At 38.4% G+C, this 18,374-nt stretch overlaps 1 protein-coding gene across 1 annotated transcript in view; it reads left to right on the top strand.

Annotated features, from left to right (window-relative positions):
- The window catches only part of ACSS3 (acyl-CoA synthetase short chain family member 3), a 149,802-nt gene that overhangs the window by 110,785 nt on the left and 20,643 nt on the right, over positions 1-18,374 (top strand). The window contains exons 10-11 of the mRNA XM_032854687.1: positions 6,345-6,440; positions 9,149-9,212. Coding sequence (XP_032710578.1) covers positions 6,345-6,440; positions 9,149-9,212 — 160 coding nt within the window. The remainder of the gene's footprint in view (positions 1-6,344; positions 6,441-9,148; positions 9,213-18,374) is intronic.

Genomic DNA, 18,374 nt, shown 5'->3' with positions numbered 1-18,374 from the left:
GGAACTCTGACCTTAATAATGGGAACTGGAGCCTAAACCCATGTAAGAAGTATGTATTTACTAGTCAGCAAACATTTTCTGAGCATGAAATGTCAGGCACTAGACTGTGTTTGGTCCTGCTGATACAAATGGTTCCCAAGCACCCAGGAACAACCAGATTTCCACGACCGGCTAGGAGAGGGTTTTTTTGTTTGTTTGTTTTGGTTTGGTTTGGTTTTGGTTTTGGGGGTTTTTTTTAGGAGAGTTTTCAGATCATTATATGCACAGTGTTTTTTAAGAATTGCAGTAGTTCTTTTTTTGAAAATTTTAATAATATTTTTAGTGGCTAGTGTTCCAAGTGCCTATTACTGTGCAGAAAAAAAAAAAAAATCCAAAACCTAGCAGCTTAAAACAACAACCACGTATCATGGTTTCTTGGGTGTGTGTACTGGGCAACGATCGGCAGGGCTTTTATGTTCCATGTACTGGTTTTTGTTTGTTTGTTTCCATGTACTGTTGATCGAGACAACTCAGGCAGTATTTGGTGGTGAATGGGCTAGTCTGGTGGGTCCTAGATGGCTTCACTCTCATGCTTTGGAATGACTGGAAGGCTAGAGTCAGTCAGGACTGTTGATGTGAATGCCTGCAAATGGCATTTTTAGTATGGAAGATTCTGAATAATGGGCCATTTTCCATGGTAGCTCAGAGGTTCCAGAGAGAGAGTGATTTAAAACCCTTCAGGCCTGTGCCTGGAAACAAGGAATTGCTTCCACTCTTTTCTCTTAGAATCATCAAAAAGCAGCCCGGATTCAAATAGAGAGGATCCGCCTTTCAGTAAGATGAGGCTGAAACATATTATAGCCATTCTTAATCTCCACAGTGGGTCAATTTCCAAGTTGTGGATATAGTCTTCTGAATTCTTCAATATAATTTCCCCTTTGCTCACCATTCATCAATAACTTCTGTCAGTATTTTCATATGTATCTTGCCAACATACGTATTTTTGTTCAACACGTAGTATTTACAAAAAAGAATCATACTCATTCTGTTTTACAGATTTTCTAAACAATATTTTGTAAGAATTATTTCCTATCAGATATTTTTCTATGATGTTTGAATATCTTTGCATTCTTAAATTTGGCATAATCTCTATTTTTGAACAATCTTCTAAGCATTAATATAAGTAATACTGTGATAAATATCCTTCATGCTTAATATTTGTGAACTTCCCACAAATATTTCCTTATATGTGTTCCATAAAATGGTACAACTGTGTTAAAGAGTATGTGCATTTTTAAGAGCTTTTGTAATTGCCAAATTGCCTTTCAGAAATGTTGTGTTGACCTATACACACACTAACACTTATGTAACAAAAAATGATTATCTTTGGCTTATGTGGGCAATCTGTCTCCCTTGCACCACCTGACTGGTCCTTGGTCTTTCTGCTAGTCTAGTGAATTCTCATATGAGAATGAATTCTCCCATTCCTCATGTTCAGGAAGCCACAGAAATCTCAATATGAAACAACTATTCTAATACACTTTTTCTCAGACACATCTCTCTCAAAACCCCAACTAAAATAAACCTGATCACAGAACCTAGATGTTGTAAAAATATTTACATAAATTTTATTTGTGTTGTTGTTAGTCATTAACTTTTTGTTCAAAAGCCCTCCTTAGCTTGCAGGATCACTTAGACTGAAAGCTTAAGGTCTTACAAGGACTTCAAAGTAGTTTTAAATGATCTGTCTCCTCACTACCTATCTAAGCTTATTTCCTGTTAATACTTTCCTCATTTATTCGGCTTCGATAACACCAACTGCCTAACTATTTCTTTTTTATTTTTTAAGATTTTATTTATCAGAGAGAGAGAGAGAGAGAGAGCGTGCACACAGCGTACAGAGGTAGAGAGAGAGGCAGGCTACCCGCCAAGCAAGGAGCCTGTTATGGGACTCAATCCCAGGACCCAGGAACCATGACCCAAGCCGAAGGCAACGGCCTAACTGACTGAGCCACCCAGGTGTCCCAAGATTTTTCTTTTTTTTTATTTGAGAGAGAGAGGGAATGAGAGAGAGAAAGAGAGAGCATGAGAAGAGGGAGGGTCCGAGGGAGAAGCAAACTCCTGCTGATCAGGGAGCCCAATGCAGTGCTCAATCCCAGGGACTCCAGGATCATGACCTGAGCCGAAGGCAGTCACTTAACCAACTGAGCCACCCAGCGGCCCCTGCCTAACTATTTCTGAAGCACTCTAGGAATAAACTTACCTCAGGACCTTTGCACTTGTGGTTCCTTTATCATAAATTCTTTGTCCTTAGATGTCACGTGACACAGGTCCTCGCTTGTTTCAGATCTTTACTGAAATGTTGCCTTCTCAGGGAGGTCTTTCTGACCACCCCAAAATTACAGTTCTTCCCCATCACATCTCATACCCTGTCTGTGCTTTTTAAAAATTTTCTTGGTGCTCATCACTCTTTAACATGCCATATGGTTTATTTATGTCTTTCATCATTTGTCTCTCCAACTAGAATGTGAACTCCTTGACCATAGGAATTGTGGTCACTTTTGTTTACTCTTTTATCCCCAGTTCTAATGAGAGCCTAGCACGCAAAAGCTGCTCAATAAATATTCGATAATAAGAGATATGTCCCACCATACCACCATTCGCGAATATGAGAGACCGGGTTCACTCTCTGCCGCAAGGATTTTTCTTGCTCTGAGACACAGTCTGGGTGATTTCTCTTCAGCTCTCTGTGTTCTCCCTAAGAACCTTACAAGTGGTGCACTCATCTATTTCATTCTTCTCCTTGTCTGTAAGAACTATGCAAACTGGGGCAAATGGCTTAAATTTTCTAGGTTAATCCTTCGTATTTTGCATTTGTAAAAAGAATGTTCCCTTTTCTCCCTATCTCCTTATGTAGTTGGATTAAATGCAATAATATAAACAAAAAGCACTTTGCATAGTACACAACGTAATTCCTATTTGAAAAAAAAATGTATATTCGTTTCCATTCCTTTTCTTCCTTTAGCATTAGAAGTTTTAAGGAAAATTCCTTTTAGTAACAGTTCACTAATGCAATGAGGTAGAGAGGCAGTAAGTGAAGTGTCTGTGTTAGCCGTTAATGCAGTATGACTATAATTGTACCAAAATAAGTAGTCTTCCCAAGCTTCAGTTCTTGCCATGTTCTTCCTGGGTGTCTCTTTCTAAGATTAGGTATCTTTGGAGAGATTTCTCCAAATGAAGCATCCAATTCTGTTCTTCAAAGAGAACATTCTGGTTTGCAGCTATTTCCCGGTCACAGTGTGGTATCCGGATTTCCTGTCTCCCTAGATAACTGTTAGCCGGTTAATTATAGCCTGGACAGTGTGAAGTGGATGATTTTAGAACATCTTTGCAGTGGGGTTTTGGGAGTCCTTAGAAGTTTGGTTCAGGCCAGCAGGATGCCCGAGGCTTGCCCCAGCCAGAAGCCTATTTTGCACACGGACCAGCCTGAGAGCCAGGGTGGGTGCAGTCCCTGTGTGTGAATGTCTGAGCACATGGGCGTGCACCTGCTGTGCAGGTGGGTCGGTACATTCTTTAGGCCTCAGGATGCTCAGAGATAGAGAGAAAACCAGCATTCCTGTAACAACCATGATGGTCGTTCTCACCCCCCACTCCTGTCCTAACTATGGCTCCCTGTATGGAGCCGAGGAACTGGCATTTTGGATCTTCTACACGTCACTACCAACAGCTGGTTTTCCAGACCCGCAAATGAATCTAACTAAAGTCAGCGAGAGACTCGAATGACTTATATCATCTACTTTAAGTACCTGAATGGATAATCCTTTTCATTGCCCTTAAAATTCAAAGTAATCATACAGAAGAATGGTCTGTTCATACATCTTACAATCATTAATTAGAACAAAACAGCTAAAGGTTCAAAGATTGTAAGTATGGAGTCACTACACGGAGATGCTTACGAATCAGGCAAGTGTGTGCGGCATCAGCCCACTGGGGCAGGACAAACCGACAGCACGTCACTGACTCATTCTTGTGTCTTTGTTTAAGACGAGGTTCTCGTCTCACTTCCTCTTCCCGTATCTCCTTTCTCCCAACGTCAAGGAAGGAGGCCCGAGGGCCCTCATCCTTCCTGAGAATCCACCAGATGCAAGATGCAGCAGAGTGCAGAGTTTTGTTGTGGTGGTTCCATGTTTGTTTCTCCTTCAGACAGCAGGTCCTGAAGCCACTGGGAGGTTCACTTGTAGGTTCTAAAGCTGTCTGTTGACGCATTGCTCAGAGGCTTTGCGGTGTTAAGAAATGTAGAGATTTGAACTTGGAATGACTGAACGCCTCTGGTGTAAACCAACCGCAATCAGACACAATTTGAACGTAGAAGATACTTCAGCAGCTGCTTCCCTGCCCGGTCTTTGAGGGGGAACAGAAGCGTCCGAAGGGGGACAGCTCCCTTCGTCCTGTGTCCTAGTGGCTCCTGTTGCTGGTGTCACCATGCTCTGTCTGCACACCTTCCTTTAAGCTTCGCACGCTCATCTCATTCGACAGGGGTCGGCTCCCTCGACTGCTACCACACCGCTTTTGTCTATCAGTTTGGAGGACAGCTCAGGTCACTCCGGAGACATTTTTAAAAAGGCGAAGGGAAAAATGTTGCTAACCTTTGCAAAATGGGGGTTTTATTCCCTGCTTTGTTTATGCTGTAGGGAGGAAAGACAGGGGTACTGCCTGACTGCTGGAATGCTATTTTGTGTATTACCTGTCCATTTTCTTTGTCATGGTATGAACACATTTGAAACACTCATCATGGTATGAAGCCATTTGAAATTTCTTTGTTTAACATTGGAAATGTCTGCTCTGGTGACTTGCTGCTTCTCCTCAGCGGTGACCATATGGCTTAGCACCTTAAGCACTGGACTGTGACTTGAGAACTGTGTTTTAATGTTCCAGAGTCCATCTTCCGTTATTGAAGCGAGCTGAGCCACCATCCATAACGTGTGAATAATAAACCGAGCTACTCTGGAAAGTAAAGAACAGTAATAAATTGTTCTCACCATTCTGAAGCCATGTAAATATGTGATAAATTATGGTAGAAGTCATAGTGGAAAGAATACATTCTGAGTCCTTAGGAAGATAGATGTTTTTTAATATTTTGGATTGCTTTGGATCTAATTGGTTTGGCAGTTGATCCCTTGTGCTGTCTGTGTGTGTATTAAGCCACTAGTTCCATAACTTTTCACAGTCAATACCGCTCATCCTGCTCCTCTACACATGCACATTTCCTATTTAAAAGACCATGCTAACCCCAAACTTGAGTTCACCAATAATAACAAATGCATTTGTGCGTAAAAATAATCACTTTCAGAATTTGTGGCTATCATATAATTGCTGCTATTATTTTGACTATTAGTAACTCGAGACAGAAAACAGATTTATCATTTTGTTCATCCATGCAGATTAATTGTGGCAAAGTCTCTGGTCTTGATGAAATAATCAGCACAGCATAAATGTCCTTCTTTCCCTCCTTCCTTCTTGCCTTTCTACCTTCCTGCTTACCCATTTGCCTGCCTTCTAGAAGCCCAGGGACAGCAGTTTGAGAGCAATTTAATAAAGCAATGTTAAGTTCAGCTTTAGATGCAAGCTCTCTGGGCAGCTGGAGTTCTTTAAAAATGAGAGAAGATATAGTTCATGTATTCCCCCAAATCTTTGGGTTACTTATTCCAGAGATTAAGCCATAAGTAACAGAAATATTTTGCACGAAGCTTTTATTTACCATGATAAAAACTTTTAGGTGAATTAAGAAAGAGCATCTTTTCTAGAGATCTTTGAGTTCTTGGCATGTGTTTTATTTTTTTTTAAGATTTTATTTATTTATTTGACAGAGATCACAAGTAAGCAGAGAGGCAGACAGAGAGAGAGGAAGAGAAGCAGGCTCCCCGCCGAGCAGAGAGCCCAAAGATGTGGGACTCGATCCCAGGACCCTGGGATCATGACCTGAACCGAAGGCAGAGGCTTTAACCCACTGAGCCACCCAGGCGTCCCTTGGCATGTGTTTTAAAATTCTCACAGCCACATAATTCTGCATTCTTCATGCCCACTGATTCATAACCAAGAATGTCAGAGAGACCTGTCTTTTTTTCAGAAGAAGCATTACTCTATACATTGTTCTCAATTCGTGTCCTTAAGGTTTAAAACTGTTAATCTGGTGTCGATTACTGGATTTTTTTTTCATTTTTAAATAATGCATTTCCTCCCTTCATCTATTCCTCATGCAGATAAATTCTGTGGCAAACTGGGGGATCGGGGGCAGGTCATACACCGAAGAAACATCATGATCTCAAATTTAAATGTTAAATGATAAATAATATTTATTTCTCCAGAGACTGGATCCCCAATTACAGCATCATGCATTGGATTAGGTAATTCCAAAACACCTCCTCCAGGACAAGCAGGAAAAAGTGTTCCAGGATACAATGGTAAGAAATGACCCTGATTATTTGCAATAAATTTGGTTATTTTCCCAGGTCTAATGCGAATCAAACTGCACAGCAGGTGCTTAAAAGTATTTGATTGAATGAATACTTCATACTATAAATAAATGCCTTAATTCTGTTATTAATCCATTGGTTCAAAAATAAGATTGTTGACTTCCAAGGACATGTTCTAAATGACTGTCATAACCAAAAAAAATAGTATTTTTAAGGCACTTTAAGGATATGGCTGGAAATTAATATGTATGGAATACTTGCTTGGAGCAGACTACTTTGCATACATCATTTCATTTAATGATGAATTATAGTTAATTCAGAGGTATCATTACCATCGTAAAGATAAGTTAACTGGTGCCAGGAGAGGCTGAATCACTTTCCTGAGGTAATACGGCTGATGAGGTCCTCTAGACAATGCACACCATTGTGTTTTATTTTGTTTGTTTCTTTGCATGTTTTTGCTACAAAAGTTGCAGTGTTTCCTATTACATATGCTACCTTTTAATTTAGGAGTGATGATAAGTCTTCTGAGCCTTGCTGTCTAAAGATAAATATAAAAAGTAAAGATTCTAAATAGAAAAATCGCTTCATCCATGCCGCTAGTATGTGATGAGAAGATATAATATATTTTAAATATTTGTTTTTAGATTGTTGGTAGTAGCTTTGATAGTTCAGTAATTTCCCTTGGGCTCCACTTGCTAGTTGCATAACTTATACAAGTCACCTAACTTTTCAGAAATTCAATTTTCTTATTTCTAAATGGAAACAATAATTCCACATGCTTCCTGGGGTCATGATGTAACACAAGGGAGCCTTACACAAGCACTTGCCAGTCAACAGACTGAACTAAGTCTTAGCTTGTCGTGTGCTGCCATTTCAGAGAAGCCAGACGGACTGACCTGATTTAGACTTACGCGTTCACTTCACAGACAAGGAATACAAAGAACAGGAGTTATTTTATATGTATAAGGTCACACAATTTAGCTTAATAGATGTATGAGGAAAACCCATCTTTGGGAGACAGAATACAGTTCCTACATATAGTTTCTATTTGCTTGTAAATTATAAAATATAGAGACTTATCCTTTGCCTCTCTGACATAAAAATATTTTATTTTCTTTCTAGGACAATGATTAGTTAAAGAAATGTGGATCATTTGACTTAGCCTAGCGCAGGTGTATTTATAAAAAGAAAATTTAGATTTTGGGGGGGGGCAGAAATAGATATTCTGTGAAGTCAATGACTTTTCCAGGCATGGGAAGGTGAATCCAGCTTTAGTGAAATCCTCACTTTGAACGGTTCTATCATCCCTGCTCCTTTTATCAGAAAAATTGCTTTGTGTTGAGCCATTTTTAGGGGCTGATGTTTGTGGGAGATGTTAAATACATTTCCCTTTCGGTATTTTTATATCCAGCTTTAAGAAAGAGTTAAGCTTTGATGCCTCATGAAATTTCAGTACAGAAACTTCTTGTCTGAAAGCCATCGGCTTGCTGATCACATAGGTTAAATGTTAGAACTGAGGTATCTATACCCAAGGAGGTAGTGGTTTTATGACTTACGATTTTTATGTTTTGTGATTAGTCAGAGATTCAGAAGCATAATGTAGTATTCAGTATTATAATAAAAAAGTGGTATCCACTTGGGAAAGGAAAGATAACCATTTTTGTGTGTGAAAAATACTCAATGTAACGTAAGTGTCACATGCATTGAATACCTTACACAAGCTTGTCCCTTTTTTCTTCAAGTAATTCTTATAACAACACTGAGAAAAGAATCACTCTTACTTTTTATACAGAGAAATCAAAGGCGTAATACGTGTACAGGGCCACAGAGAAAATTGGTCACTGTACTGGGATTTGGGGAAACATAGTGAGGCATGACTTCTACCCTTAGTGACCTCCCAATCTTGTGAGAGGAATATTTATGCCACTACTTATGGTCAGAATACAACCTTAAAACAAAGTGCTCTGGAAACACAAAGGGAATGATTAACTTTTTCTGGGGACAAAATCCTCCTTTTCTCATAGCTTCGCTCAGTAGAATAACCTGGATAAATGAAGCCACACAAAGAATCAATTAGAGCTTAAAACGCGATGATGTATCCTCATTTCCAGTTTGCATTAGGGGTTACGGAATGTGGATTCAAGCTTTGGCATCCTAAAATCTTTCAGGATTGTCAGTGTGCTGCAGAAAGCACTGGGATAATATTTGGGAATTAAATGGATCTTGAAGGCTCAGAAGTGGATATTAAGCTTTAAATCAGAGAAAGATGTTTCTCAGGCTTTTAAATACTTTTTATTTTTAGTGCTTGAAATTTTTTTTTTGTAATTTTAGAACTTGATTTGTTAATTTTTGAAAAGCTGCATATGTTTTTGATGTTTTTTGGTAGAAGTCCATGTTAAAGTGGGTATAAACATGGATTATGAAATTAAGAGCATATTTGAAATCCACTGTCTTTACTTAAGGGAGGTTCTGAGGGAAAATTCATGATCTTGTTAAGAATCAAAGCATGGTCTCTTTTAATTTTTTGTGAGACATGTTAGCATAGTTGTATGTTCATGGTCTCATAGGAATTAAAAGATGCCTGTCAAGTGACAGTTTTGGGGGTTAGAAATAGGAAACATGGAAAAGTTTAAACTTTAAGGTTATGCATTTTTATTCAAATTTATATTATTTGTTTATATTTTACTTTGCAGTTATGATTTTGGATGACAGCATGCAAAAACTGAAGGCTCGATGTTTAGGAAATATTGTGGTAAAGTAAGAAAAATTTACAATACTATTATATAAGAGAGCAAGAATTGATATATAGTATTAAAAAAACGGAGTGGTTGTGATGATAGTACCAGGGAGGGGATTGCAAAAGAAGCTTATGCATTGTTTGAGAATACATAGTGCCAACTCCTGTTGTTTAAAGAGGGAAACGCCATTAAGGAGGGCACGTGATCTGATGAGCACTGGGTGTTATGCCAGTAATGAATGATTGAACACTGCACCAGAAACTAATGATGTACCATATGTTGGGTAATTGAATTTAAATTTAAAAATAAATTAATTAATAAACATGGAAACCCCATAAAGTGGAACAGATTTAGATATGATTTTTTTAAAGATTTTATTTATTTATTTATAGGCAGAGATCACAAGTAGGCAGAGAGGCAGGCAGAGAGAGAGAGAGGGAAGCAGGCTCCCTGCTGAGCAGAGAGCCCAATATGGGGCTCTATCCCAGGACCCTGAGATCATGACCTGAGCCAAAGGCAGAGGCTTTAACCCACTGAGCCACCAGGCGTGCCTAGATATGATTTTTTTAAAAGACAAATCTTGCATTTTAAATATTTTTTGAGGATATAATGTAACTTAAATACCAGAAATATAAAGAAGTATATAAAGATTCTATACTCCCACCCTTTGGTGATACAACATTAATTTTATAGTATATATGACTCTTTCCTTTTGGCATGCATTGTAGATTGTCAAAACAATTCAGCTCATCTTTGTATTGCTGTTTTCCCTTAAACTTGTCTCATGAGCATCATTCACTTTAACTCTGCCCCTAAAAATGTTTATCCCCATTCTAGAGCTCTTAGTCTTTTTTGAATATTTATGATTATAAATAATGCCGTATTGAACATCTTTTTTTTTGTGTTGTCTTTTCTTCTTTTCTGATAATCACTATAGTACTGAGTAATTTCTAAAAATATAATTACTGAGTCAAATAGCAGCATAATATAAAATCCCTGACTCAGGAAATATCACAGTTCCTTGCTAACATTTTTCATCCTTGTTCATTTGTAAGCAAGGTGTCAAAATTTGAAGTCAAAATATTACTGAAGTGGAAGTTGGTTAAATTGGGGGACAAGCGGGCGCCTGGGCGGCTCAGTGGGTTGAAAGCCTCTGCCTTCGGCTCAGGTCATGATCCCAGGATCCTGGAATCGAGTCCCGCATTGGGCTCTCTGCTCAGCAGGGAGGCTGCTTCCCTTCCTCTCCCTCTGCCTGTCTCTCTGCCTACTTGTGATCTCTGTCTTTCAAATAAATAAATAAAATCTTTTAAGAAAATTGGAGGACAAACAGGATGTGACATTTTAATAATTAATACAGGTTGCTTTAGTGCCCCTGATGAGCAAGGCATTGGCATCCTTACTGGTGTGGTTTAGTAGTAGAACTTGGCAGAAGGAGCTACTATAAATAAAGAACGTTTTATGTCAGGCCTGAAAAAAGATTTGTTTTCCCATTTATTTAAAAAAATTCTTGGAAAAAAAATAAAAGAATTCTTGGGGCTCCTGGGTGGCTCAGTCAGTTGAACATCTGACTCTTGGTCTCAGCTCAGGTCTTGAACTCAGGCTTGTGAGTTAAAGCCCAGCACAGGGCTCTACTCTGGGTGTGGAACTTCCTTTAAAAAATGAAATGAAATGAAATGAAATGAAATGAAATGAAATGAAATGAAAAAGTAAAATGAATTCTTATGACTTGGCATCCTATCTCAGGTCAGAGACCTAACCTGAGGTATGAAATTGTCTCAGGTTAGGTCTCTGAACTGCAGGATACCAGACACACACCCTCACCTGTCCCTAAACCTAACCTGAACCCAAACCTAAACCCTATATCTGAGGAAGGGGGGAAGGAAAATGTGGTGTATTCATATAATAGCCTATTATTCAGCAGTAAAAATGTATGAGATCTTGGCATTTACAACAACAGGGATGGAGCTAGATTAAAAAAAAAAAAAACTATCACTTAAAATTCTGTGAAAATGAAATGAAAAACAGCAACTTAAAAAAGAATATTTCTTTGGGTCAAAAATACTATAACCTTACAAAAAGCTAACAGAGCAGATACACTTTATGATACAATTCTCAGATTTTCATGTTATCCCTAAACATGTAAGCACTATATTACTTTTTTCAAGTTTAAATTTTAAGACATATTGTTGGCAAAATGGAAAAATTAAATACTGAATATACCATTTATTCATCTTATTCTGAGCCTCCTATGTTAACATAGAACTGGTTGAAATCTGACCTCTTAGGGGGAAAATGGTAGGGATGGGGGAATGGCGTTCTAAGAAATTAGTAATCTGAACAAGATTGTAGGTGGTGGTTTAGCTTACTTAGGGAAGCACATGGTTTTTGAGAGCCTTTAAAAGCACTCTAGCAGCATACTTTTTGCATAATCTAACTGTTAGTGAGTCTATTTCATAAAACAACTCATGTATGATCCCAGGGGGAACGTTTGATGCCAGCAGTTTTATACCTTTCATGTGTTCTGTCATTCTAATTTTTGGTGGCTTTGCCCTACTTCCATTAAAAAATAATAAAATATAGCAAGAGGCCACATATACTGTATTTTTTCTTGAAGACATTAATGTTGCTTCTAGTACTTAAGAGTAACACAAGTATTGCCTCGAAGCCTTCTGTCGTTTAGATCGTCACCAATTCAGAATTATTTTCTTCCCTTTGCATTCCTGAATGGGGAATTTCACTGTACTGATCTGGGATTCTGAAATTTCTATGTGAATTATTTGAAGATATCATATGTTATGACGTGCGGTGGAGTTTAATTCCTTCCTTAAGTTCATAGTGAAACCAGATGTTTGAAAATGATATATATATTATTGTATTCAAAAGATAAAGTAGAAAAAAAAAACAGGAAAAAATGTTCCCACCAAGATCTCTCTCTCTCTCTCTCTTTTTTTTAAAGAATAATTCTTGAAATGTTATTTTAGGAACTTGTTTTTATCTGGGAGAGCAAGGATTTCCTTTTGAAACCCACTTCTCCAGTGGCTTTTCCACCCTAACCCATCAACCTCAAAATTATTTGTACATGTCAGTGGCTGCCTGAAGCATGCGTAGGACGTTTTCACATTTACCATCTATCAATAAGACATGTTTCTCTTAGTCTGTAGCTGTTCTCTGTGCCTTGAGGGGATATACCGTTCATCCAGAATGTGAAATAGTCAATGAATGCTTTTTAAGAGCTCATAATAAATATATGTTTAATTGAATTAAGGGGAAGAAAAAAGCACAGCTTTTTGACTTAATGAAGATTATTCTGGTTTTTAAAAAAATAGTGTGTAATTTGAGAGAGAATATTTTTTTTTCCAGGCAGACCACATGGGATCTGACAGCAGGCTTCATTCTCGATATTGGCTACATGGGCACCCAAAAAACCTTGGTGGAGTGTAAAAGGGATTATACCTGGTGGCAGGGTCCACAAAACGTCTGAGATTCTGAATTTTAAGAAATGTATTGACCCTCTAATTTGAAAAACTTACAACAAAAGTTAACACATGTTTAATTAAATACCTTTGAAATTGAACATTATAGCAATTTCGGGGTCAGTTTAGTCTTCATAAATTTTTCATCTCATTTGCAAACAGTGTTTAGGTCTTTTCCCACTCTGTACAATTTCTGAATATATACAGTAACTGCTGAGAATAGCCAAATGTAAGCTAAAATGTGTGTCTTCTTGCCAAATAATTTTAAAAGCAAAATTACAACTTTCTTCCAGAAAAAATTCTTGTTTCTATGGTCTATTGCTGTGTTTTATTATTTGTGCATATATATGGGGTGAAGCCACCGTAATAAGAATAATTAGGGTCCATGGGGGGCTTAAAACTGAGACGGCATCAAAAAATCACACTTGGGAGTGAGCCCTGGCCAGAGATAGATGCCGCGCTCAATTATTCATACCCATGCTTTTCTTCATTATTTTGTATGGTGACTGAGTAGGAGCAGTTTGGAAGGGCAGCACTCCCAAATGTTACTTATGTTCACTAATTATACTTGTAGTATAATTACAAAAATATGGGGAAAGGCTGCATGGAATATTTGAAATGTGTGGATCTCAAACTCTATTACAGTAAGTCAATAAAAAATGACTCATTGTTTTGAGCCCAGATTTGTTTGCTTTTATAAGTCCTGCTATACCTGCTTCTTTCATTATAAAATCTGCTCTGGATAGGATAAATAACATTGGAAACTATCTTTCTCTGACAGTTTCTTTAAAATCTGAAGCTATAATCATATTTCCACCCTTTTCAAGATATTAACTGTAATAATTCTTTTTATCATATTAAGACAATTCACCTAAAATGAGAAATAGTGGTATGTGGAAATGTTGAAGAACAGAAAGCTCTTGTTCCACTTCTTTTTTTCCACTTTTTTGTTAATGCTTTTTAGAAATCACTCTTTTTCTCACCTGGGGATCCCTTCACTGGAAGGGAGACATTTAAGTGATTCCTTAAACTACTGTAGACCTTAGGTTGTAATAAACAGGAGTCCTGTAGCTTTCATACACTCTCTGCATTCACAGATTTTGCCTTTCTAATAGAAGAGAAACTATGTGTCTTTGTAGATGTTAGCAAATTCCTTTGATTTTGGAAACCTACTCCAGGCAGTTAATTTAGTGGTTAAGTTATGGTGTCTGAGTTGCTATGAATACAGAATGTTCACGACTTGTGGGAGGTGTCCCTGCAATTGCATCCAGAGCTCTAAAGTGCAGAAGTAAAACAGCCAGTAATTTCCAAGCAACACAGAGCAGGGCGTGGAAGGACATTTTCACTGCAATTGCCTTCCTCAGTACCACACTGCTCGAGGTTATTAAAGCCATAGGTCTCTGCCTACTGTAACAAGTGGGCAATAGTTGATCAAAACTAACTTGTACTGACTAATAAATCTTTTCCACAGTATTCAGGTTTTTTTGAAAAAAAAAAAAAAAAAAACGAGGCCTCTGTTATGGGCCTGCATTTTCTTGGACCAGATCTAGTTGTTGCTACTGGCAGCCAGGCTTGCCCATCTCCTGCTGTGTGCTCTGGGGGTGGGGAGGAGGCCGTGTCCTGCAGACAGTGGTGGAGTAGGAGGGAGCTATAGGGCAGGGTCCAAGTGGCTTCTGCTTTGGTGCCTGCCGGTTTCTCAGCCTCCAGATATTGAAATCCTGTCCCCTAATGGTGTGTGTTCACATCTTTATAGCTTCCCGGTACTGATGTAGTCACTTTGCTGCTGTCTTGGGAGACGGTCAGGACAGCTCTCTTTTCATCAGTATCTCCTTTGAGTAAAACTAAGGATGACACATGTTCCTTTCTAAATATCAGATGCAAATTTTAGTATGACCTTTTATTAGCCTTACGACATCACTGGGGTGTAGACCGTGGGACAGATATTATCCTCATTTTAGACATGGGTATAACTAAACATCTTTCACAGTGAGTGACACCGCTAGAATTCACATTTATAACCTGGTCTTTTGTCCAGAGAGAAAGAAGTTACAGCCTAATCAGTCCCTTTGTGGGGTGACAAAAAGTAGCTTCATATGAAAATCTCAAGTGAAGCCTCAGACTCCATAGGAAATGCTGGGAGGGCAAAGTTGGGATCTAATCCCAGAATTCTCTAGGCAACAGGAGTTATATCTTCAATTTACTTCTGTTATTGTGGGGATTCCTAATGGAACAGTAAATACAGACCATCCTGTATTATCTGGGAAGGGAGACCAAAGAGTTTTACATTCCAGAGTGATCTTGAATGTCACGTTCTACAGCGATGAGCATTCCCTTCCTTTCTTATCTATTTAAGGATTTCTCAGCACTCCCATGCTTCCCCATCAGTGTGTGCTCGGGTGTGTACACACACACACACACACACACACACACACACACGGGATCACTTCAGTTATTTCTCTTTCCCCTTAAGATTGGTCTCTGAAGAAAGACATTCTCTGAGGGTAACTTGATTCACAACTGGACAGGTTGCAACCAAAGTTCCCTTTCACTCTGCTTGAAAGAGTTGGGAAAGGTATCTTCAGAGAGTAGTAACATTTTATCTTGGCTTTGAAGGAGGAGTGCAGAGACTAACCAGCCTATGTCTAAGTATTTTCAAGCCTTCCCCTCCTTCTGTCAGTCTACCGTATCTTTGTGTTATTGTAACTACGGAAAACAGTTTTCTTTTTCTGTAACTTCAGAAGAAGAGCACCATGGCATCCATTATTCCAGAAGGAATAGGATAATCATTAGGCTATTCAACAAGAAAAATGTTAATTTGGAATTCTTAAAAAAAAAAAAATCTACTCTAGCTGATATATACTTAACTTCTCTCTGGAGCTTGTTGCTTCTCTTCTCTGTTCATGCTTTTCTTTTGGACCATTATATGGCATCTTTCAAGTAGACGCCCTTTCTAATATTGAAATTGCAATGTCTGAATTTTTAAAATATATTGTACTTCATTAGTGAAGAACAGATAGTATCCCTCATTTTATCCTGCTAATTACTAATTGCAATCTCGTATCTTGCTCTCCGGCCTGTTCCTCAATGAGATTTGGGGATATTGAAGCAGTTTTCTGGAACATCTCAAAAATGATCGGGAGGCACATATGCCATTTCCAGCAGATCCACACCTTGGCTTTTAGGTGTGGGCTTAGTTTCAGGGATAACACTTTTCCTTCCAAGAGCTCCTGCTAGTACAGTCTAGGGAGCTGCCATCAAACTTGCCTGACAAACATCTTTACATTATTGCACTAACTTAATGGAATAGACATCATTCGTGATGTCTTTCTCTGCATCTGTATCATAAAAATACTAAGTTTCTTATAATACACATTATGCCAGGCTCTTCATGTGTCTGAGACCGGAATTTATATCTTTATATCATCAACGTCTAACGCGGTGACTGAGGAATATCAAGCATCCAACAAATATTTATTGAATGGAGAAAATAAATACACGAGTTAATGCACACACGCATACACGCACACATGCACACACACATACATGAATGAATGAATAAAACATAATTCCTCTGGTGTTTTCTTCTCTAACTTCATATCTTCATTGTCTCTTCACTGGCTACTTCTAGTCACATCTTTCCCATCTTAAATCAGCCTGCTTCTCTGCCTTAAACCAATGGCACATCTTTCCTTGCAGTCACCCACAAACTTTTAAAAAGTGTGGTCTAACTTCCTGTCTCCACTTACTTACTTCCTGTTTACTTTTTAATCACTCCTGTTATTGTCTGCTCCACAAACAATCCTGAGAACACTCAAAGTATCTTCATCGCTAAGTCCCCTGACCTCTCTCGAATCACTTTCAAACAAAATCTGTGCTTCTATGACCTTGTTGAATATTCAGGCATTATTAAAATTCTACTGTAGTGGCTCCTAAAATACTGTTTTTTCCTAGTTCCCATACATCTGATTTTCTTTTGTTTTTGTTTTTGTTTTTTTTCAATGATCTTATTTCTTTGGTCCTTAAAGAAGAATAACATTTGGCCTTGATTTATTCCTTCCATTTCATGCACTGTCTCTGTATCATATCCTTGTTATGTTTTTCTTAATTCTCAAGGTCTATAGGTATATACAAATTTATGCAGGCCTTTCTCACAGGAGTTGAGAAATTGTATAAAAATCCCTACTGTCCCTGTTGTTCAAAAAATTTAAGTGTTTAAAATGTGCAACAGCTGAAAAAGCCCATGTGCTAAAAGTTTGTTACTTTGTTCCCTTGGAGGATGGCTACATACAATTTAATTGTCTAAGTTTTAATCAATTATAAGAATATAATCTATCCGTTACTAATTGTTGGTATCATAGTTCTCTCAGGAAGTAAGAGAAAACCTAAATTATCAAGGCATCTTCTTTTTAAGGACAGAGGTTGCAGATGTAACCAACTTCTGGGAAGTGTAAAATATTCCTTTTCTCTCTAATCACACTCTTACCAGAAAATGCTACACTCTCCATCCTTGTGCATGCACTGGCTGAATCAGGTCCATACTAGACCACCAGGAAACTCAGATTGCCTACAGTACCCAAAGTACTAATTCTCTGGGATTATTAGTGCAAATACGTAGAAGTCTCTACTGTGAGGAGGCAATGTGGTTGCTGGGGGATCAAAATTTGTATGTGGGGTAGATAAAATGGAAGAGAGGCTTATTTAACAGTATGTCCTTCTACATACACAGTTTTTAGTATGGGCAGTGTTAAGTGTTTCAGGATTTGGATGTGCATTTCTGTATACCAGCAATCAGACGGAGCTAAGGAACAGGTGCTCCCATGAGACTTGGTGTCCGAGTTCTAATTTGCCTCAGACCCCAGCGCTCTCTGATGTCCCCAAAGCTGCCTGAGTGTCCGTTGCCATTTATTATCACAGTTACCTTTTATTTTTCTTACAGTTTAAAACTATCACCATGAAAAACAGAGAGGATTATATATCGTGATATATTGGGGGAGGGGAGGAACAACTGAAAATTATTTATTTAATATGTGAGCAGCATCCGTGTCCATCGAGATTTTTGTCAATTATTTTACATATAGCCAGCTTCACTCATTAATATTATGACTTCTGGCCTGGATTGGCTTTGATTTACCATCTACCATCCCTTCTTGGTGTCCTCTTCCCTCTTTATCCTCAGCGTCCTGAAAATACTGCTGAATTGAATGTATTTTGGTGGCTGCCCTATTCATATTTTATTTCCATGTTTAATAACGAATGATTTATGCTTGTCTATAAAATATTAACAATAAAAACAAACTGACGAAGTGAAATTATATACATAGAGACTTGAGACTGAGGTAGCAAAGTTAGTTACAAGGACACGAAGGGATCATCTTCAGCCTCTGCCTTGACGCGCAGGCTTAGGGAACAACAGTGAGAGTAACAACAGCAGAATCTCTGTCGTTCTCCTTACAAACTGCTTCCTTTTTTTTTTTTTTAAAGATTTTATTTATTCATTTGACAGACAGAGATCACAAGTAAGCAGAGAGGCAGGCAGAGAGAGGGGGAAGTAGGCTCCCCGCTGAGCAGAGAGCCTGATGCGGGGCTCGATCCCAGGACCCTGGGATCATGACCTGAGCAGAAGGCAGAGGCTTTAACCCACTGAGCCACCCAGGCGCCCTACAAACTGCTTTCATACGCATTTTATGCAACAGCGTGAGGCCCAGAAA

The sequence above is a fragment of the Lontra canadensis genome, unplaced genomic scaffold (genome assembly GCF_010015895.1).
Source record: "Lontra canadensis isolate GAN:19392208 unplaced genomic scaffold, GSC_riverotter_1.0 scaffold9, whole genome shotgun sequence".
NCBI lineage: Eukaryota > Metazoa > Chordata > Mammalia > Carnivora > Mustelidae > Lontra > Lontra canadensis.
The sequence above is the reverse complement of the archived record's forward strand: the minus strand, read 5'-3'. Positions and strand labels throughout refer to the sequence as shown.